General features: G+C 39.1%; 1 protein-coding gene across 4 annotated transcripts in view; it reads right to left on the minus strand.

The window, feature by feature from the left end:
• The window catches only part of LOC106883030 (unconventional myosin-XVIIIa), a 237,634-nt gene that overhangs the window by 22,406 nt on the left and 196,325 nt on the right, over window positions 1-18,903 (minus strand). For all 4 annotated transcript variants that reach the window (XM_052976955.1, XM_014933888.2, XM_052976956.1 and 1 more), the window contains one exon: window positions 18,653-18,781. In XM_052976955.1, coding sequence (XP_052832915.1) covers window positions 18,653-18,781 — 129 coding nt within the window. The remainder of the gene's footprint in view (window positions 1-18,652; window positions 18,782-18,903) is intronic.

Consider the following 18,903-nt stretch of genomic DNA (forward strand, 5'->3'; position numbering starts at 1 on the left):
TACACATGCCGCAGGCACAAGTGCCAGAAAGGGGATGCTGGGCACAGGTGCCATAAAAGAATATCCTTGAGTTTTTTAAAAAAGACAATAGGGGAGTGATTTGAGCCAGACTTGGTTTCTATTTCTAGCAGGTTGGTTAACAACACAGAAGCCCTTTCACTGTAGGTTGTTGTAGTGGCCACAGTAAAATTTCGCCAGAGTGCAATAACAAGTGGACATATGTTGACCTTCACTTCGCTTTCCACGCATCTAGGTCACATAAAATGAAGCCCACATTCTATTCCCAACACATCTGAGTCGTCATCATCATCATCGTCATCACAGATATCAGTGATGATAACATAAACTGGTAGGTGTGACATACTTGAAAGTGGTTATCTAGAAATATCAAAGCTCACAACTTTTATAAAGTAATTATTTACTTTAAGGTTACCTCACCATCAGCACAACCACCACCACCACTACCACCTCCACACTGTCACCATGACCATCATTACAAATATCAGAGCTTACTGTAAATAATTACACTTCACAAGCTGTAAGGTTACCTCACTAACAACACTACAACCACCACCACCTTTAACACCCTGTTACTATTAACATTACTACCACCAACCACACCATCACTACCATAGCCATTATCATCTCTCCCATCACACTACTACAACCATCACCACCACACCAACCTACCATCGTCACTACCACCACATCACTATCATCATCATACCATCATCATCACTACTATCACTATTACACCAGCACCACCCTCATCATATCATCATCATCACTATCATCGCTATTACACCAGCACCACCATCATCTATACCATCGCCAGCATCACTCTCATTACATTAGCACTACCACCAAAGCATTAATATTACCACTCCATTTGCAATGACCACCACCATAAATACCAGAGTTTACAAGTTGAGTCTACGTTATACAGTTACATTAAGGTCGCCCCACTCTTATACTTTTACCACCTCCATCAACTACAACCCTGTTGCCCTCACTATCAACAATCAATGACAGAAGGAATCAGTGTTATTTATAAAATGATGAAAATAGCATTGAAGGGTGGCAATGCAAGCATGTATATATATATATATATGTGTGTATATATCTAGGTATGTATGAATATCTGTGAATCTAAGTGTGTAAAAGGACATATGTAATTAAAATCCCCAAAGTGTCACATAACATTAATTGAACCTACACACACACACACATACATACATACATACATACATACATACAGAGGGCAGGGACACATTCTCCTGTACATACCTACAGTCATCCGAAAACAAGAAGAGGGAAGAATTGACACTAATATTGAATTAGACAGAGCATCTACACAAGTGCACACACACACACATACACACAATAGTATGTGTGTGTGTGTGTGTGTTGTGGGGTGGCTGTCTCGGGCATCTGCTTGATGTGTGTACGTGATGGGGTGAGATGCCTGACATACTTAACCCCAGTAAGATAACCGGGGTAGATTGTAAAGAAAATATACCAAATATCTCATTTTCTGCTATCTGGCCACTCCGACCACTCTACTTGTGTGTGAACCATGTTGTTGCTGTTACTGCTCCAGGGCAGCTGTTATCCAGCAGAGCCAAGGAACAACAGGTGACCCACAGACCCGTTCTTTTGGTTATACTATATCTTGCTGATCTTACTGAGGAAGTATGCTGCACACTTCAATCTGCTGGAGTGCATTGATGCATACAACTGAACTATGACAAAAAACAGCTGGTGTTGCAACAGCAGCAAAATGACAGATGACAGGAAATGTAGAGTTTGGTGTGTTACAGAAAAAACAGCACCCCTCTTGAAATGATAGCACCCCTTCTTCATAGCCTGATAAATGAAGTTGGGGGTGGAGCTCAGCACCCGATGGAGTCATTGGGATGCTGTTATGACAAGGTGTGCCTTGGGTATCTTAAAGATGATGGAGATCATACTTCACCAGATGTGACCGCAGCTGGTTTCTTCCAGAGAGATAGAGGAGGAGGGGACATAAAAGGAGGGATGGTGATAGAGAAAGAGTACATAGAGGTAAAAGAAAGAGAAGGGAGAGAGAGAGAGAGAGAGAGAGAGAGGAGAGAGAGGGGGAGAGAGAGAGAGAGAGAAAGAGAAAATGACAAAAACGAAGAGAGGAGAACTGACTTACAAGATGTCAACAAGTACAGTGCCAGTGAGCTGGTATGTATCAACTCCAAACCCGCAGCAGGATTTGAACTCAGAAGCATACCAAAGTAGTCGAAAATATAAAAATGTCCCCATTCTTGGGATTTTAGTATTTAAAATGATCGAGCAATTCATGATCCGATAGACCAGATGCTGTGTTAGAAAATCCCAGCAGACTACAACGCTCAGGTAAAAACATTTGGAAAGTAAATATACTTTGGCCATTGTGCTAATTAATGATTCTGCCACTGATAATGAAATGAATTTGCCAACCCAACTACTCAGCACAGAGTGAGATGTGGTCCTCCATCCCATATCACAGAAGGAAGTAACTCCAAATAAGAACTTGCTCAGATCAGGACAACCTTATTGCAAGTGAACCTAAGACAATGGTGATGATGATTGCTACTGCTGCCACTGCTATCACCATCATCATGGTTGTCAATGTTATCATCATCATCATCATCATCATAATTACTTCCAACAGCATCTCTGACAGACAATTATAGGGGAATAGCATAGTTTACCATTTTAACATTTCCTTCCACTAAATGGCTGGTACTTTATTTTACTGACCTTTTGAAGGATAAAAGGTGTAGCAGAACCAAGTGAATTTTCAACTCAGAATTAGCAGCAAGACCAGATAGAGAGACAGAAAGACTATCATCTTATCTATGGCCTTAAATAGTTACACAAACAAATATATGTGTAAATATATTATATATATATATACACATCCCACACACATTACTGTTACCACACATATGCCACCGCCACCACCTCTATGTTACTCTCAACCTTGCCCTGCTTCCAAATGTTAAAGTGGAGGTGGGAGAATGGCGTCTTGTTCCACATCACTCTTAACACTGTTGAGGGGGTGGGGAGAGAGAAAGAGAGAAGAAGGAAGAATGAAGGCAGCTACATCACAACAGTTTGAAGAATTGGAAAACTAGCCCTTATCTTCTTGATGAAAAGACAGAAGTGGCAGTGGTGCCTTGGCACATCATTATTGCAGGCTTTGATCAGGATGTGTGTGTGTGTGTGTGGAGAGAGAGAGGGAGAGAGAGAGAGAGATAGAGAGATAGAGAGATAGAGAGGGAGAGAGAGAGAGAGAGAGAGAGAGAGAGAGAGATGGAAAGATGTGCTTCTGAAACAGCAATGTCAAACAGATTACACTCATGCTGGATCTCTCTCACACACAGACACACAACTGTCACACACACACCATTATACCACACTAAACTCAACACATATACAATCACCACATCCACAATAAACTACTCACACACCACCACCACCATCATCACATCCACACACACACACACACACACACACACACACACACACACACACACACACACACACACACACACACACACACACACACACACACACACACACACGGACATTAAGAGACAAGTGAAAGGAGAGAGATAACAAAATGATGTTAAAACAACACCACCCACCCCAGGATGTCTGAAATACCAACAGAGTTGATACTTCAGATACCATGTGTCTATCTTGTTATATGGGATATCAAGGAACACATTAATTAATTGATGTTTCCTTTTTTGTATAAGCATGTATACCGAGTGCATATATGGGTATCATGAGTATGTTTGTGTATGCTTGTATGTGTATATAAGTGTATGTATTTATATATGTATGTATGTATATATATATACACATACATACATAGATGTTTTCCTGGGGCTAAAAAGGAGTAACATCATCCTACATACGACTGTCACTTTGTGTTGGCAAACAGACTTTAATGTACAGTACTGTTACCACACATCTCTTGCTCAGAGATTTAAAACTAGTTGTTTTGCTCTTTATGAGATCAGCAACTGTGTGTCGCTTTAAAAGTATATACTGTGAGCAAAGGTGAGTGTCTGCTATCTCTAGCCGGCGGTTGTCTTCTACTGATGAAGGGAAATTACCCAGACACCATTGGTCTACAGGTACCACTACTGCCAGAAAGGGACTCCCTTGCGCACAGGATATGGACACAGATCATGTGTCAGTAGGCAGCTGGAATAGATGTTTTCCTGGGGTCAAAAAGTAGTGACATTGCCCTATGTAGGACTGCCACTTTGTGTTGGCAAATAGACTTTACTATACACACACACACACACACACACACACAAAACTTTTGGGCATTGAGTCACTCTGTTGCTTCTTAAAAGTAAAGTATGGCAGCATATCTGTTTGTCTATACATACATATGTATCTATGTACATCCCACCACAGCACACATAATACATGCATGCATACATATGGGGCAACCATACACACATGAACCAAAAAGGGAACATCTTAATCTGAAGCATTTAATTAACGAGAACTTTCTGGAACTAATTAAATGTTAGTTGGCACAATGACTAAATCTAAATGAAAAATAAATGAATGGAGATAATGAATACTGAATATACCTACATAAAGAAAATATGCATATATTTACAGTTACATATTAAAAAAAAATACATATATATATATATATATATATATATATATATATATATATATATATATATATATATATATATATCATCATCATCATCATCATTTAACATCCTTTGTCCATGCTGGCATGGGTTGGACAGTTTGATCAGGGCTGGTGAGCTGAGGGGCTGCACCAGACTCCAGTCTGATTTGGCATGGTTTCAATGGCTGGTTGCCCTTCCTAACACCAACCTATCTGAGAGTGTAATGGGTGCTTCTACGTGCCACTGGCACAGGTGCCAGTTGCATGACACCAGTATCTGCCACAAATATGATATCACTTGCTTGGTGGTGGTCTTCTTAAGCATAACATATTGCCAAAGGTCACTTGTAATTGCCGCCATGAGGCCCAACAGTTGAAAGGTGCTTTTTATGGGCCACTGGCATGGGTGCCAGTTACACGATACCAACAATTGCTACAACTATGATTACACTGGGCTCAACGGGTCTTCTCAAGCAGAGCACATTGCTAAAGGGCTCAGTTACTAGTCATTGCCTCCTTGGAGCACGGCATTCCAAGATCATGCTTCACCACCTCATCCCATGCCTTCCTGGGTCTCCCTCTTCCACAGCTTCCCTCCACTTTTAGAGATCGGCATTCTTCACACAGCTGTCCACCATCCAGTTGCATCACATGACCATACCAATGCAGTTGTCCCTCTTGCACACCACATCTGATGCCTCTTATGCTTACACACTGACATTGCACATCCAGCAAAGAATACTAGCTTCATTTCTTTCAAGCCTACGTATGTATGGTGGAGGCGCAATGGCCCAGTGGTTAGTGCAGCGGACTCGCGGTCATAGGATCGCGGTTTCGATTCCCAGACCGGGCGTTGTGAGTGTTTATTGAACGAAAACACCTAAAAGCTCCACGGGACTCCGGCAGGGGATGGTGGCGAACCCTGTTGTACTCTTTCACCACAACTTTCTCTCACTCTTACTTCCTGTTTCTGTTGTGCCTGTAATTCAAAGGGTCAGCTTTGTCACACTGTGTCATGCTGAATATCCCCGGGAACTACGTTGAGGGTACACGTGTCTGTAGGGTGCTCAGTCACTTGCACGTTAATTTCACGAGCAGGCTGTTCCGTTGATTGGATCAACTGGAACCCTCGACATCGTAAGCGACGGAGTGCCAACACGTATGTATGATCGTATGGATGTATATGTGTATACTCGTGTGTGAGCCTGAGGTGAAGAGGAGGACAAGAGGTAGATAATGATGATAGAGATAAAGATAAGGTGCCATATCTATAAAATAAATATGTTACAGTATATATGGAAGAGTGTAGTGTACAAACACACAGTTTACCTTAGACACAGTTTGCTAAACAGAAATGGTAAATGAGAGAGTAGGTGGGGGTCAAGCCATACCCTCTGATATGTTTGTTGCAAAGCTAAATATATTTGAAGTATATTTATATTTCATAAACACACACACACATGTGGGTGGTGGGTGTATGTATTAGTTTTACAGTGCAATATATTCTTTACAAGTATAGGCTTGTGTATAAATATAGAAAGAGAAAAAAGTAGTGCATAAGGTGTGTGTATATCAAATCTATGTCATATGTGATAACATAATTGAAAGTGCCTATACATGGCTATACGTAGAGGACTGGAATATCAAGTGTATATACGAACTGCAGCCAAGCTGGGGTACTACCCTGAACAGTTTAGTTGACCAAATTGATCCCAGTCTTTTTTTTTTTTCTTTAGCCTGCTACTTATTCTATTAACCTCTTTTTGTTGGAACACTAAGAATGTGGGGTTGTAAACAAACCAACACCTGTTGTTAAGCAGAGGTAAGGGACAAACACACACATAAATGTGTGTGTGTATGACAGGCTTATTTCTGTCGACCAAGTCTCTCCCAACACTTTGGTTGGCATGGGGTTCTAGTAGATGACACTCGCCCGAGGTGCCTTAATGAAAATTATAGTATTGTTTATCCATGTATACCTATCTGTTTGTGTGTGTGTGTGTGTGTGTGTGTGTGTGTGTGTGTGTGTGTGTGTGTGCATGTGATCCCCTGACTTGTTAGATCCTATCAAACCATCCAGTCCATATCAGACACATGATGATGATGATGATGGTATAAATTCCTCGTTATGTTGTAAGAGTCATGGAAAAACATTTCTTTCACAATACAACCTGAATAGGGAAAAGCAGAAAAAAAAGGACAAGAATAACTTCATTTCTCCTGAATCTATTACGAGACCCAAGTCACAATCAATCAATCTGACTACAATATAATTGGAGAAACAACACACACACCTCGCTTCCCCCATTTTCTCCAACCTCCTTTGCTCCACTGAAAGCTTGTCATGAATATATATAACTGGATTGTCAATCAATTTGATTAGAATACAAGTGAAGTAGAAGAAAGAAGAAGAAGAACAACAGAAAACCCTCCTCCCCTCTGTCATATTCTCCTGCCTGTTCTCTTTCCACCCCTGAGTCTACAGTGAGAGTCAACTGTCTATCAATTATGTTAAGAAACAGTTGTTATAGCAGCAGGAAATGTTGATATTTAGATATTTATGTACTGAAAGATGAAAGAGAGATAGAAAATGTGATGACATGTCATTTATGCAGATCAATAATCTGTATATAATATATAAATATATAAATATGTGGACAGTTTGATCAAACTGTTTCTAACAATAAGCGGGGTGGAGGGGATTAGTCAATTATAACAACCCAGGTACTTGGATGGTATTTTATTTTGTTGACTCTAGAAGGATGAAAGGCAAAGATGACTTCAGTGGGATTTGAACCCAGAACATAGAGGGCTGTAACTAAACATTGCAACACATTTTCCATGACACTCCAATGATTCTGTCAGTTCATCATTTTTTGGTGGGTGGGCAGAGCTGATTAAAACACCTCAGTATTTAACTGGTGTTTACTTTGTCAATTCCAGAGAGATGCAAGGTAAAGTTGACTTTAGCAGGATGTGAACATGAAACACAAAGACTTGTAATTGAATGCTATAAAGCCTTTTGTTCTCCGTTTTCCCATTCTGCCAATTCAGACCAAAAGAATTTCTTCCTCCTTTGGCAAAAGACCAGTGTGTGTGTGTGCGCACGCACATGCATGTGTGATGGGGAAGGTCAGGGAGTTGGGAAATGAGTTGTGGAAACTGGTGTTAAATGAAATCCAATATTTGATTGATACTTTATTGTATCGGAATACAATTGAAAAACAACAAAGAGCCAAAATCTGAGTCAAACAAACACATGTCGACATAGTCGCTAAACATGCTAAAAATAGCAGCCAATTTTCCCCTAAATTCAGACTGTAAAAAGTGGTAAACAAGAAGATATAGCAATTCACTGCTGGATGTTTCCTTTTTCATGCCTGAACATTATTTTTGGTTGCTCTACTGACTCTTAAAGCTTCTACACTAACTTAATGATGACTGGGCACTGACAGTTAAAATACTTGTTATTGCAAGTTAATTGGACTAAAAGCTATATGAGGTAATGTATCTTGCCCAAGGATACAAAATACCTCCCAAACGGAATTGAAACCATGATTTTATGATCAAGAGCCTGGTTGCTAAACAACTAAGCTATGTGACTTCTTATTTCATTTTTTACTTTGTAAAATTTATAATATTTAAGAAATTAAATTGTATAATATAGTCAAAGATACATGATGCCTAAAAAAATAGTCATGGTCTGAATGTTTTTTGATTGTATGTCTTGCTCTGTCAGAGACTACCCTGGAGCTAATTGTTGACAGCACCATCGTCTTCAGTATCTTCCACTCTTCTTCTCTGAACCTACCATGAGATCCAACAGGCTGTCAAATCAATGATGTTAGCAAGCAGTTGTTATAGTAGCAGGAAATGCTGATATTTAAAAGTTTATGCTTGTGAAACTGGAGAGAGAATGTGATCACATGTAGTTTAATATAGATCAATGTGTGTGTGTGTGTGTGTGTGTGTGTGTTTGCAATACACACACACACACACATGCAGGGGTGTTATAGTAGCAGGAAATGCGAGAGAGGCCGTGACTGCATGTAGCTGCAAATGGATCAATAATCCATAGAAACTGAATGTACAACATTGCAATACATACACAAGCCTCTTCTAAATTATAAGGGTTTTTAGCTGTTGATGTCTATTCATAAGTCAGCCCTGTTCAAGCAAAACAATGAGCTCAACATTCCAAGTGTGACCATCACATCTTTTACTTATATGCAAAGAACCAAGGAACACATTACGAAATGTGTTCTTTTCTTAGACAGTTGGGTTGGATATGTTCGAACAAGATTTGGCTGTTATTTCTAGGAAGTTGAGAGACCATATAGAAGCTCCTTTGGAATTGCATTTGTGTGTGTTAGCATAATAGTGCAGTAAATAGAGCAGCTGATACCGCATGACACAGCAGATGGATCCAAATGATGCATGGATGCCATAAGTGGAATTACTGTATCACAAATGATTATCTATTTCATTGATCTCAGATCAATCTGTTTCACTACTGTTCTTATTTTGGTGCCCGTTTTCTGAAATCTTTCATCACACATCCTTCCTCACGTGTCTCCCCCTGTCTTCTTTAGTCCATTCCCTACATTTCGTATTTAGGCATGATGTTATGACAAATGGGTTGGGGACAAAATTAAATCTAATCTGGTTTTTGAAAAGTACTTTATCAACCCTAGTACACAACTTCAGGGGCAGCTGTGTTCTAGGGTTGATTACGTGCAAGTGTGGCTGTGTGGTTCCAGGTTCAGTCCCACTGCCTGGCACCTTGGGCAAGTGTCTTCTACTATAGCCTCAGGCCAACCAACGCCAACTGCGTGAATTTCGTAAACAGAAACTGAAAGAAGCCTGTTGTATATATATGTGTATTTAATGTGTGTGTGTGTCTGTGTTTGTTCCCCCACCACCACCACCACCATCACCATCACAGGGCCACAGTCAAATGACTGAAACAAGTAAAAGAATGAAAGAATAACTGGTACACATCATCACAGCCTCGGTATATGACTAGTACATTAAAAAAGTAAAACCAATACTGCTATGGTTTAACCCTTTCGTTACCAACCCGGCTGAAACCGCCTCTGGCTCTGTAGTTCAAATGTCTTGTTTTTATAAGTTTTGAATTAAGATCTTCCACCAAACCTTAGTCACAATTTATGTTCCTAACACCAGCTTAATGAAAACTAAGTTATATTACTAAATTCTTTCTAATATTTAAAGTAACTGAAAAAAACACAGAGCATTTCAAAATAAATACAGTAACGAAAGGGTTAAACACAGAATGTAAAGGACATAACTATGAGAACCATAATGTATTTAGTCTAGGATTTTGCCCTTTTTACCGCCCTATCATGATGATGATGATGATGACAATGGTGTTAGTAGTAATAATAACAATGAAAATGATGCTGGTGTTGATGATGACAACAATGATGATTAATAACTTCTACTATTTGTGAAGCTGTAAATTAGGGAGCAAGGCATGAGGGTGGTATGATGTGGTGTTGATGATAACAGATTGAAAAGATGGAAGGCAGAGGATTTGAACTCAGAATATAAAGGAATGTTTTAGATACAGAAACATATTTTAGTGCAGTTGCACTCTACCGGTTATTCTACCGTACACCACCTGGTGATGATGACAATGATGAAGAATGATGGTTTCTGAGACAGGTGCAAAAGCACAAATTTAGAGCAAGAGATTAGTTGGTTAAATTGACTCCAATACTTAGTTGCTGCTAACTTTTATTGCCCACTGGCCATTTCAGAAGAATGAAAAGCAAAGTCCACCATCAAGTTATGAACTCTGAATTCAAAGGGACATAATCAAACTCTGCAAGAGGTTTTGCTCACCATTGCCCACTGGTTCTATGACCATTCCACTCTTTGCTAATTACCCATCAATGTATATATATTTGAATAGGGCTTAAAGGGCTAAATTTGTTGTGGCAAAAGTGGAGTTGGATGACACAGGGTCAGTGCACACAAACAGACACACACACATGTACACACACACACTTTATGTTTCTTTTACTGTTCACTTTTATTGTGTGTACTGTGCCTGCAATCTTGGTATTTATTGCTTTCCTTCTTCATGTGACTTTCAGCACACCATTTACCATTTTCTGAGAAGTTGTGCTCCTGAGCACTGTGCACAATGCACTGCTACTACTGATGATGATGATTATTATTATTATTATTACTATTATTCTCAGAGTGGAGGCGCAATGGCCCAGTGGTTAGGGCAGCGGACTCGTGGTTATAGGATCGCGGTTTCGATTCCCAGACCAGGCGTTGTGAGTGTATATTGAGCAAAAACACCTAAAGCTCCACGAGGCTCTAGCAGGGGATGGTGGTGAACCCTGCTGTACTCTTTCACCCCAACTTTCTCTCACTCTCACTTCCTGTTTCTGTTGTGCCTGTAATTCAAAGGGTCAGCCTTGTCACACTGTGTCACGCTGAATATCCCCGAGAACTACGTTAAGGGTACACGTGTCTGTGGAGTGCTCAGCCACTTGCACGTTAATTTCAACCAAGATTCACGATAAATAACTCAGGAGAATATATATCTTTAAAAACAAACAACCAAAGAAGTAACCATAGCGCAAATAAACACAAACAGCAGCAGCAAATATTGGTTTCAAATTTTGGCACAAGGCCAGCAGTTTAGGGGGGAGGGGCGAAGTTGATTATTAAATTGACCCCGGTGATCAACTGGTGGACCATTTTATCACCATTGAAAAGATGAAAGGCAGAGTCAACCTCGGCAGACTTCGGACTCAGAATGTAGAGATGGAAAAAATTTCACTAAGCATTTTGCCTGGCATGCTAACGATTCTGACAGCTTGTTGCCTTAACAACAGTAAATATTATCTGCTAAGAAGTAGTACCACCACCACCACTGCTACTACTACTACTAATAATAATAATAATAATAATAATGATGATGATGATGATGATGATGATGATAATAATAATAATTGGTGCACTTTGCACTACATCCAAACTGCTAGTTAAGAGATGAAAGATATCGGAACTGAGACTTGCATTGTCAACTGGTAGAACAATGCAATCTTGTAGTCTACAAGAATCCTAAGAAAGATTTTTCAGATCCGAAGAGACTTGTTCTCACTAAACCTCAAGACAACATCCCTGCTAGCTAATACAGCACAACAACAACAATAATAATAATGGAGCAACTCTAGAATATCTCAAAAAATTACCAGAAATAATCATTTTTAATTCTGTCTCATTTGTTTTTTTAGTTTAACTGCTTCTCTAATATACAGAAATACATACACAATAAAATAATATATGCGTTTATACATACACACAATGTGTGTGTGATTTGGGTAGAAAAAGTATGTAGTTTTTATTCTGTTCTACACTGGGTCCTAAGAAATATTAATTGGAATTTTCCCTCTAAAAAAGTGTTTGAGATAAAAAAAAAAATAACAATAGCAACAATAATAACAGTGTTAATAACAAAAATTACATTTTGTGTTTTGCAATAGTGGAATGAATAAACAATTAAATTTTCTTACCAGGAGATGATGGAGATAGATGACTGACAATGCTGATTATTATTATTATTATTATTATTATTATTATTATTATTATTATTATTATGACGGATAATAAACAGAAAGCAAGGCAGGTTTGATGTGAACCCCCACTATCACCACCACCACCACCACCACCACCACCACCACTAGTTCCTGGATGAGGACAGTCAGACAGTTTACTACTGGCACAGCTGCTCTCTTTATCTAAACATTCCTACATTTATACACACTAACATACACACACACACACTGTGTTTATCTAACAGTGGTGTGAGAGGATGAGAATGAATGAGATGGCAGTGGTGTTAGCGGTATTGTTGTTATTGTTTAACCCTAGGCAAGTTGTGGTGGAGCAGATCTGTGGCCAAACATATTCACTTTTATATTTTTTCTTTTTTATCCAGTGTATATTTTTTGGTAAGACAGTATAATGTAATCTAAGGGAGATTCGGCTGTTATTTCTAGCAAGTCCGGTGACTAGTGTTGGTGGTGGAATTCTTTCAGGGTTTGAACTGAGCGGAGACCAGCTTATCCAGAAGAGATGTAATTACATAGCAAACTGCCCAGCGTGACACAACAAAGGTCTCCCGCCTCATGTGTGTAATCTGTGTCTGTTCATATTCACTGTCCACTCTGCGGATACTCCACCGGATAATGTCTCTGCAGCTTAATTACAGTAGATGAGGCTGGCTTGTTAAGACACACGGACAAGCTGGTTTATAATAGGGTATTTTTTTCAAGTGTGCTGGAGAAGAAACAGGGAGAAGAAATGAGCAGGGGATACTGCTGCTACAGCTACTACTACCGCTGTAGTAGTTGCTGCCACTGCCCCAAACATCCTACTGCTGCTATTAGCAGTTGTGGTAGTTGTACTTAGTATCTTCTACAGCTGTGGTTCATTCAGAGATCAAATCACCCTGCACTTACTCTAGCCTATCTCTCTCTCTCTCTCTCTCTCTCTCTCTCTCATCTCTCATCTACTGGAGAGATAAGAGTCATGTCACTGCTGATTAAAGGATGTATCTGTGTGCCTATCTATTTGTTTATATATCTTTGTATCTATCAAACTAGACACTATCCACCTCTACCAATGAATGCATGTAAGCACCATATATTTATTATAATGGATATCCATCCATTTACCTATCTAACTAGCTATCTATCTAAGTGTGTGTGTGTGTGTGTGTGTGTGTGTGTATACATTATATATAATCCATTGACATTTACATATATACATACACGCATATACACAGCTTGATATGTGTGTGTTTGTGTATGTGTGCATTCCTGTCTGTGTGTGTGTGTATATATATATATATCAATCCATCTGTCAGCCTATGATAAACTGTATGTACAAAATAAGAGAAAGAGAAGAGACAGAGTGAAGTTTTAAGCTCCGGTAAGTGAAAACACACAAACACACAATTTTTTATTTGGTTTCTCTTTCAATATGGTGTACAAAAACTTGTGTGTGTGCGTGAGTGAGTATGCACATGCAAGTGTGAATGCATATACACACGCAGAGGGTATCCCTACATTATATTGATGCAGCCAGCTAGGGATGGTTGCCATAGCAGCAGGAAGACCTGGAATTCCTCAATATTACACACACACACACACACACGCATGCACAGTCACACAATATCCCTGGAGCTCAGCTGCTTCTGGGGTTCTGTCAGCCCCTCACGTTCCACTCCTGTCCTACCTAATACTGACCAGTTGATGCTAAGAATCTAACATCGCTACACTACTGCTACAGGATAAGACTCAAGTGATGGTGATGGTGATGGTGATGGTTGTGGCGGTGATGGGGGTTGTGAATGTTGTGGGGTTGGTGGTAGAAGCGATGGTAGTAATGATGGTTGTTGTTATTCTTTGGAGTTGTCTTTAGCTAGCAATATTGGAATATTCAAAATAAAACATTTTTTGCTCCCGACATTCACCGCTGCTGCCGCCGCCGCCACCACCACCACCACCGCCGCCGCCGCCGTCGCCACTACTCCTCCACATTTTGTAAAGCATAAAAGAATTTTATAATCCTGATAATGACAGACCTTTTATCAATGTGTGAAGAAACAGATAACACCTCCACCTCTCTCTCTCTCACACACACACACATACATACATACACACCATCACAGACATATATCAACACCTTCAATACTTATACACAACTCCTTCACTGCATACACAAACACACACACACACACCCCTTAACTACACTCACACTTCTGCCACACACACACACACACATACTTCCATCGTTACACACACCACCTACATAAACCACTGCCACCTCACATCATCCCCACTGCAACTACCACCACCACCACCACTACCTACATGGAAAAATAACCCAACACAACCTCCAGTATACCAACAATTGCCATTATCCAAAACTACTACCAACACCACAACCCTACCAAACCACTATTATGATTGCCTTACAACCACTATCACCCATTTAAGGAATGACAAAAAACAAAAACAATGAAGGCAATACCTCAATCCCCACCAACACACACAACCAATCTGCCTCCCTCTGTCACCTATATTCCCTCAACATTGAAATAATGACAATTATTCAATGAATAACGCTAATGAACTTTTTCAGATTTTAATTATTTAATCAATAAGAAAACCACTCCACTCCTTCCCATAAACGCTATTTTCTTTTGAAGCCATCAAGAATGAACCTGATCAGTGAAATCACTTTTAACACCAAGAATATCAAAAGTCTGACAAGAATTGTTCATACCTTTGATTTGTGTTTCTTAAATTTCTGACATGAAACCATGGCTATTTTAAGCAAACTGGCCCTAGATTTGAAGTTTTTTTATATATATCCATCCATTCAGTTTCTCCCATTTATATTCCTAGGAGGGTTGTGGAAGTAGAGTCACCAGGCACTTCCTCCACAGAATCCTATCAGAAGCAACTCTCGTTATTACACTTCCCAGTTGGATTCTCAAGTGTGACCAACTGAGGCGAAAGATATTAATCCAACCATCTTCTTCTTGCTCTACCACTAAGTCTCCCACCAGTTTGTTTGGCTTTAGAATCCATTCTGTAACTCACCTCTTTGACATTCTAACTGAAAACATTCTAACGTATTTGAAATGCTGAGTGACTCACACAGTAAAATACATCACAATTCTACTGAGATACAATTAAAAAAAAAGGTCTTTATATATCAGTTCATTTACTTAGTGGGAGTTGACAGGTTTTTTGGTTTTTTTTGGACATTCAACTGTATGGGATTGTTTCTTTATTGTGTGATATGATATAATTTTCTTATTCAAATAATATTTATCATTTTTTTTTTTGCCTTTAACCCTCCAACACGGAGTATAGGCCACTTATAATTGAATTCCATGTCGCATAATTTTTCGCTTCTGTACTTATACTCTGCTAAGAATATCCCCCTTTCTCTAGTTCCTTTTGTGTTGATCTACGCCATGAGTTCTTAGGCCTACCCCTCTTTCTATATCCATCCGGATTCCACTGTAAAGCACTTTTCGCTACATTTGGTGTGTCTTTTCTAATTGTGCTACCAATCCACTTCCCCTTTTTTTATCAGAGTGAAACATATTTTGAAATTAGCTTGAGATACTCCTATACTGGTTTCAGACAATCAGGTTAGGCAATACTAGAATATCATGTGATGACAATTTTCTTTAATTTCTAACTTTTCTTCCTTCTACTATATTTTTCAATGCAGAGAAACTATATTAACAATAACTTTATTATATTTTATAATCAATATTAGTCATTATATTATATACTATTCTACGATGAAAATTCTCTTTAGTTTTCTAAATCGCTTTCAACATAATACATATGAGATTACTGTATACAGTGCTCAGATGCAATGCATTCTATTCGGAAAAATGAAAAGGACAGAAACCAACAATAAGTCAAGTAAGAAAAGACAGCATTGACAGCTAAAAGTGCATGCAAAGTATGCAGGATAAAACACAGGAAGGTGGAACATTAAATGAGTCATAAAGTGAAAAGGGCAGTATAGGTACAGTGTTGACAAATTTCAAGAAAAAACATGTCCAAAAGTTGTGTGTGCTGTGCTGCTTTTTTTTTTTTACTTTATAAACATGATAACAGGTGGCAGAGATATTGAATTCAAAAAGTGGCCAAAGTTGTTTTTGGAAAGATGGTGGATAATTTCATAGGCTTCTAACAAGTTAGTTGCTAGATGTTGAAGCTTCAGTGTGTGTTGATGCCCAGAGAAGCAAGACTTTCTAGACATGGTAAGTGACAGGTAGAGGGTGTTCACCTGGTTTCATGTCACTGGACAGCTTCTAGTAGATTGATGTTCTGGACAAAATGCAGGTTCCAGACTGGAAATGCAAACCCTAAGTGTGGAAATAACATTGCCATATACAACTTTAAATAGACATCTGGTGACCAGCTAGCAGACATCTTACTGAGTAATGCAAAAATACCTTAGGCCTTTATAGTTTTGCCAGAATTTCTCTCAACATTTTCTCTCCAGCATTGACTTTATTCCATACAATTCATCATTGCATGATGGAACATACAGTGTGGTTATTAGTTAGGCTGAGGCTGGAGAAACAGATCTGTAGCTTGCACTCAGTTGTTTGGTTAACTACCAATAGATAATGTAGTGAGGGATACACCATGTGTAAACAAAAAAGAAGCAGGCCACACATTTGATTGAAAGTGTGCTGGATTGAGACTGATTGGAGACTTTGCATCAAGGTACATCAAATAAAATAAGATAATGTAGTCCTGGATGCACCTGTACCTAAATAAAAGACACTACATGCATAAATGCACATACACACACAATTTACTATAGACAGATGAATGGATATATCTGCACACAAACATACATGCATGAAGCTCAATAGATATACACTTAGCTCGATAGTTAGATATATGGATGGATGACAGATGGATGGGCGTACACACACTCACTAACTCATCCAAAGCGCTACGATAATGGAGTTTATGACAGTGCCCTTCCTTGCTAATCATTGCTGAAGAGGAATGCGCCTTTATGGATGGTAGTGATAAAATGCCAGGTAGCAGAAAGAGACCAAAGTCAGTACCATATAAGAGCAGCAGCAAGAATGTTATAGGGCTTTCCTATAAGGTGTTATCCACCCCTGATTGGAACTCTCCCGTATGACATGTACGCATGCTCAGTGACTTGCTTTAACAGTTGCAATCAGCTGAATGCACATTGCCAGTGACATTTGACATAATTACCCACACTCTGTGGTCAGGATTCTTTTTTTGGTTTGATGTCGGTATCGAAGGGATTACCAGACACTGGACAATACAGTGAGAGCAGCTTTCACTCACATTGTGGTATTCGATGCTGTGTACATGTCTGTCATGGTAAAATATGCCACTCCTTAACTGTTGCTTTGCTTTCATCCTGTGAAATTCGGCAACTTACAAAGATCTTTAGGTCAGGCAATACTTCACCGAGAGGAGATATAAGCTTCTGCTTATTCCTGCTTGAAGTATCGTCCGATGAATTTACTTTGTTGACATTCTTCATCGACAGAATCTTTATCCCTTTCAACCTTTCAGTCAAGTCCGCCTTTCTTCCACTAACATACTGTCCATATAATCTTAACTATTTCTTTAACTCAGGCACAGTAAGTACTTCGAAAAGCTGAATCATCAAGCTGCTTTATATCCATGATAAGACGTAAAACAATAACAATGGCGTGGGTTAGCCTCCGGAAGTTTAATTATCTACATGGAGCGCCGCCTAGCCAAGGGAGATAACCTACTTATAGGAAAGCCCTATAGAAAAGATGTGTGAGACTGACCTCCAGTCAGTGAATCTGGTTCTTCAGTTCATGAGACGACTATTTCCTGTCAGGCTTCAGTTTATCATGTCTATGAAGACAAGTGAAGTCTGTAAAATTGGTCAGTTTGACCCTTGAGGCATTGTTTCTCTCATATTCAAGTGTATATGGACATAGGAAATAACCTGTACATATTAACTCTTTAACACATGTTAAAAGGGTTAATAAGTATCAGTATGCATTGCTTACAACTAAGCATATATAATATGAAGTAGTTCAATATAAACTGCCTGAATAGGATGGTCATGCCTGGAGCATCTTTAATTATAGGTTTGTTCGATCAAAGTTGACAGTTGCTAAACAATGCTAAAAACCCCATCACCAAAATTCAGTCAATCTGAGAATCTCTAACACAGTTAATTAAAACAAGTAAATTATAATTTTGATTTCAGAATAAGAAAAACAACAGCAGTAACACCTTGAAAAGGGTCAAAGGAATTACCTGTTTTCCTCTGAATGTGCCATTACACACAAAAAAAAAAAAAGATAGACAGAAACAAGAAGGCAGGAAAGAGGGCACTTACTTTAAGTTTTTCTAACTTCTTACGTCCTAGGTAACCTCGGCAGCAGGCTTGGAATTTGGTAATTGTTCCTGTGATCTTCTCATCACGAGCCACTTCAAGGCTAGTAAGTGATCCAGCACGGAAGAAAACCTGTAATATTGAAAATGATATATGAAATTAAGAAATAAGTCTATCTGCTGAGTTCATAAGGAGAGGGGACAAAATGCAATAAACCTAACCATTATTGAAATCACTGTTATTAACCCTTTTGA

This window comes from Octopus bimaculoides, chromosome 26, assembly GCF_001194135.2.
Source record: "Octopus bimaculoides isolate UCB-OBI-ISO-001 chromosome 26, ASM119413v2, whole genome shotgun sequence".
Classification (NCBI taxonomy): domain Eukaryota; kingdom Metazoa; phylum Mollusca; class Cephalopoda; order Octopoda; family Octopodidae; genus Octopus; species Octopus bimaculoides.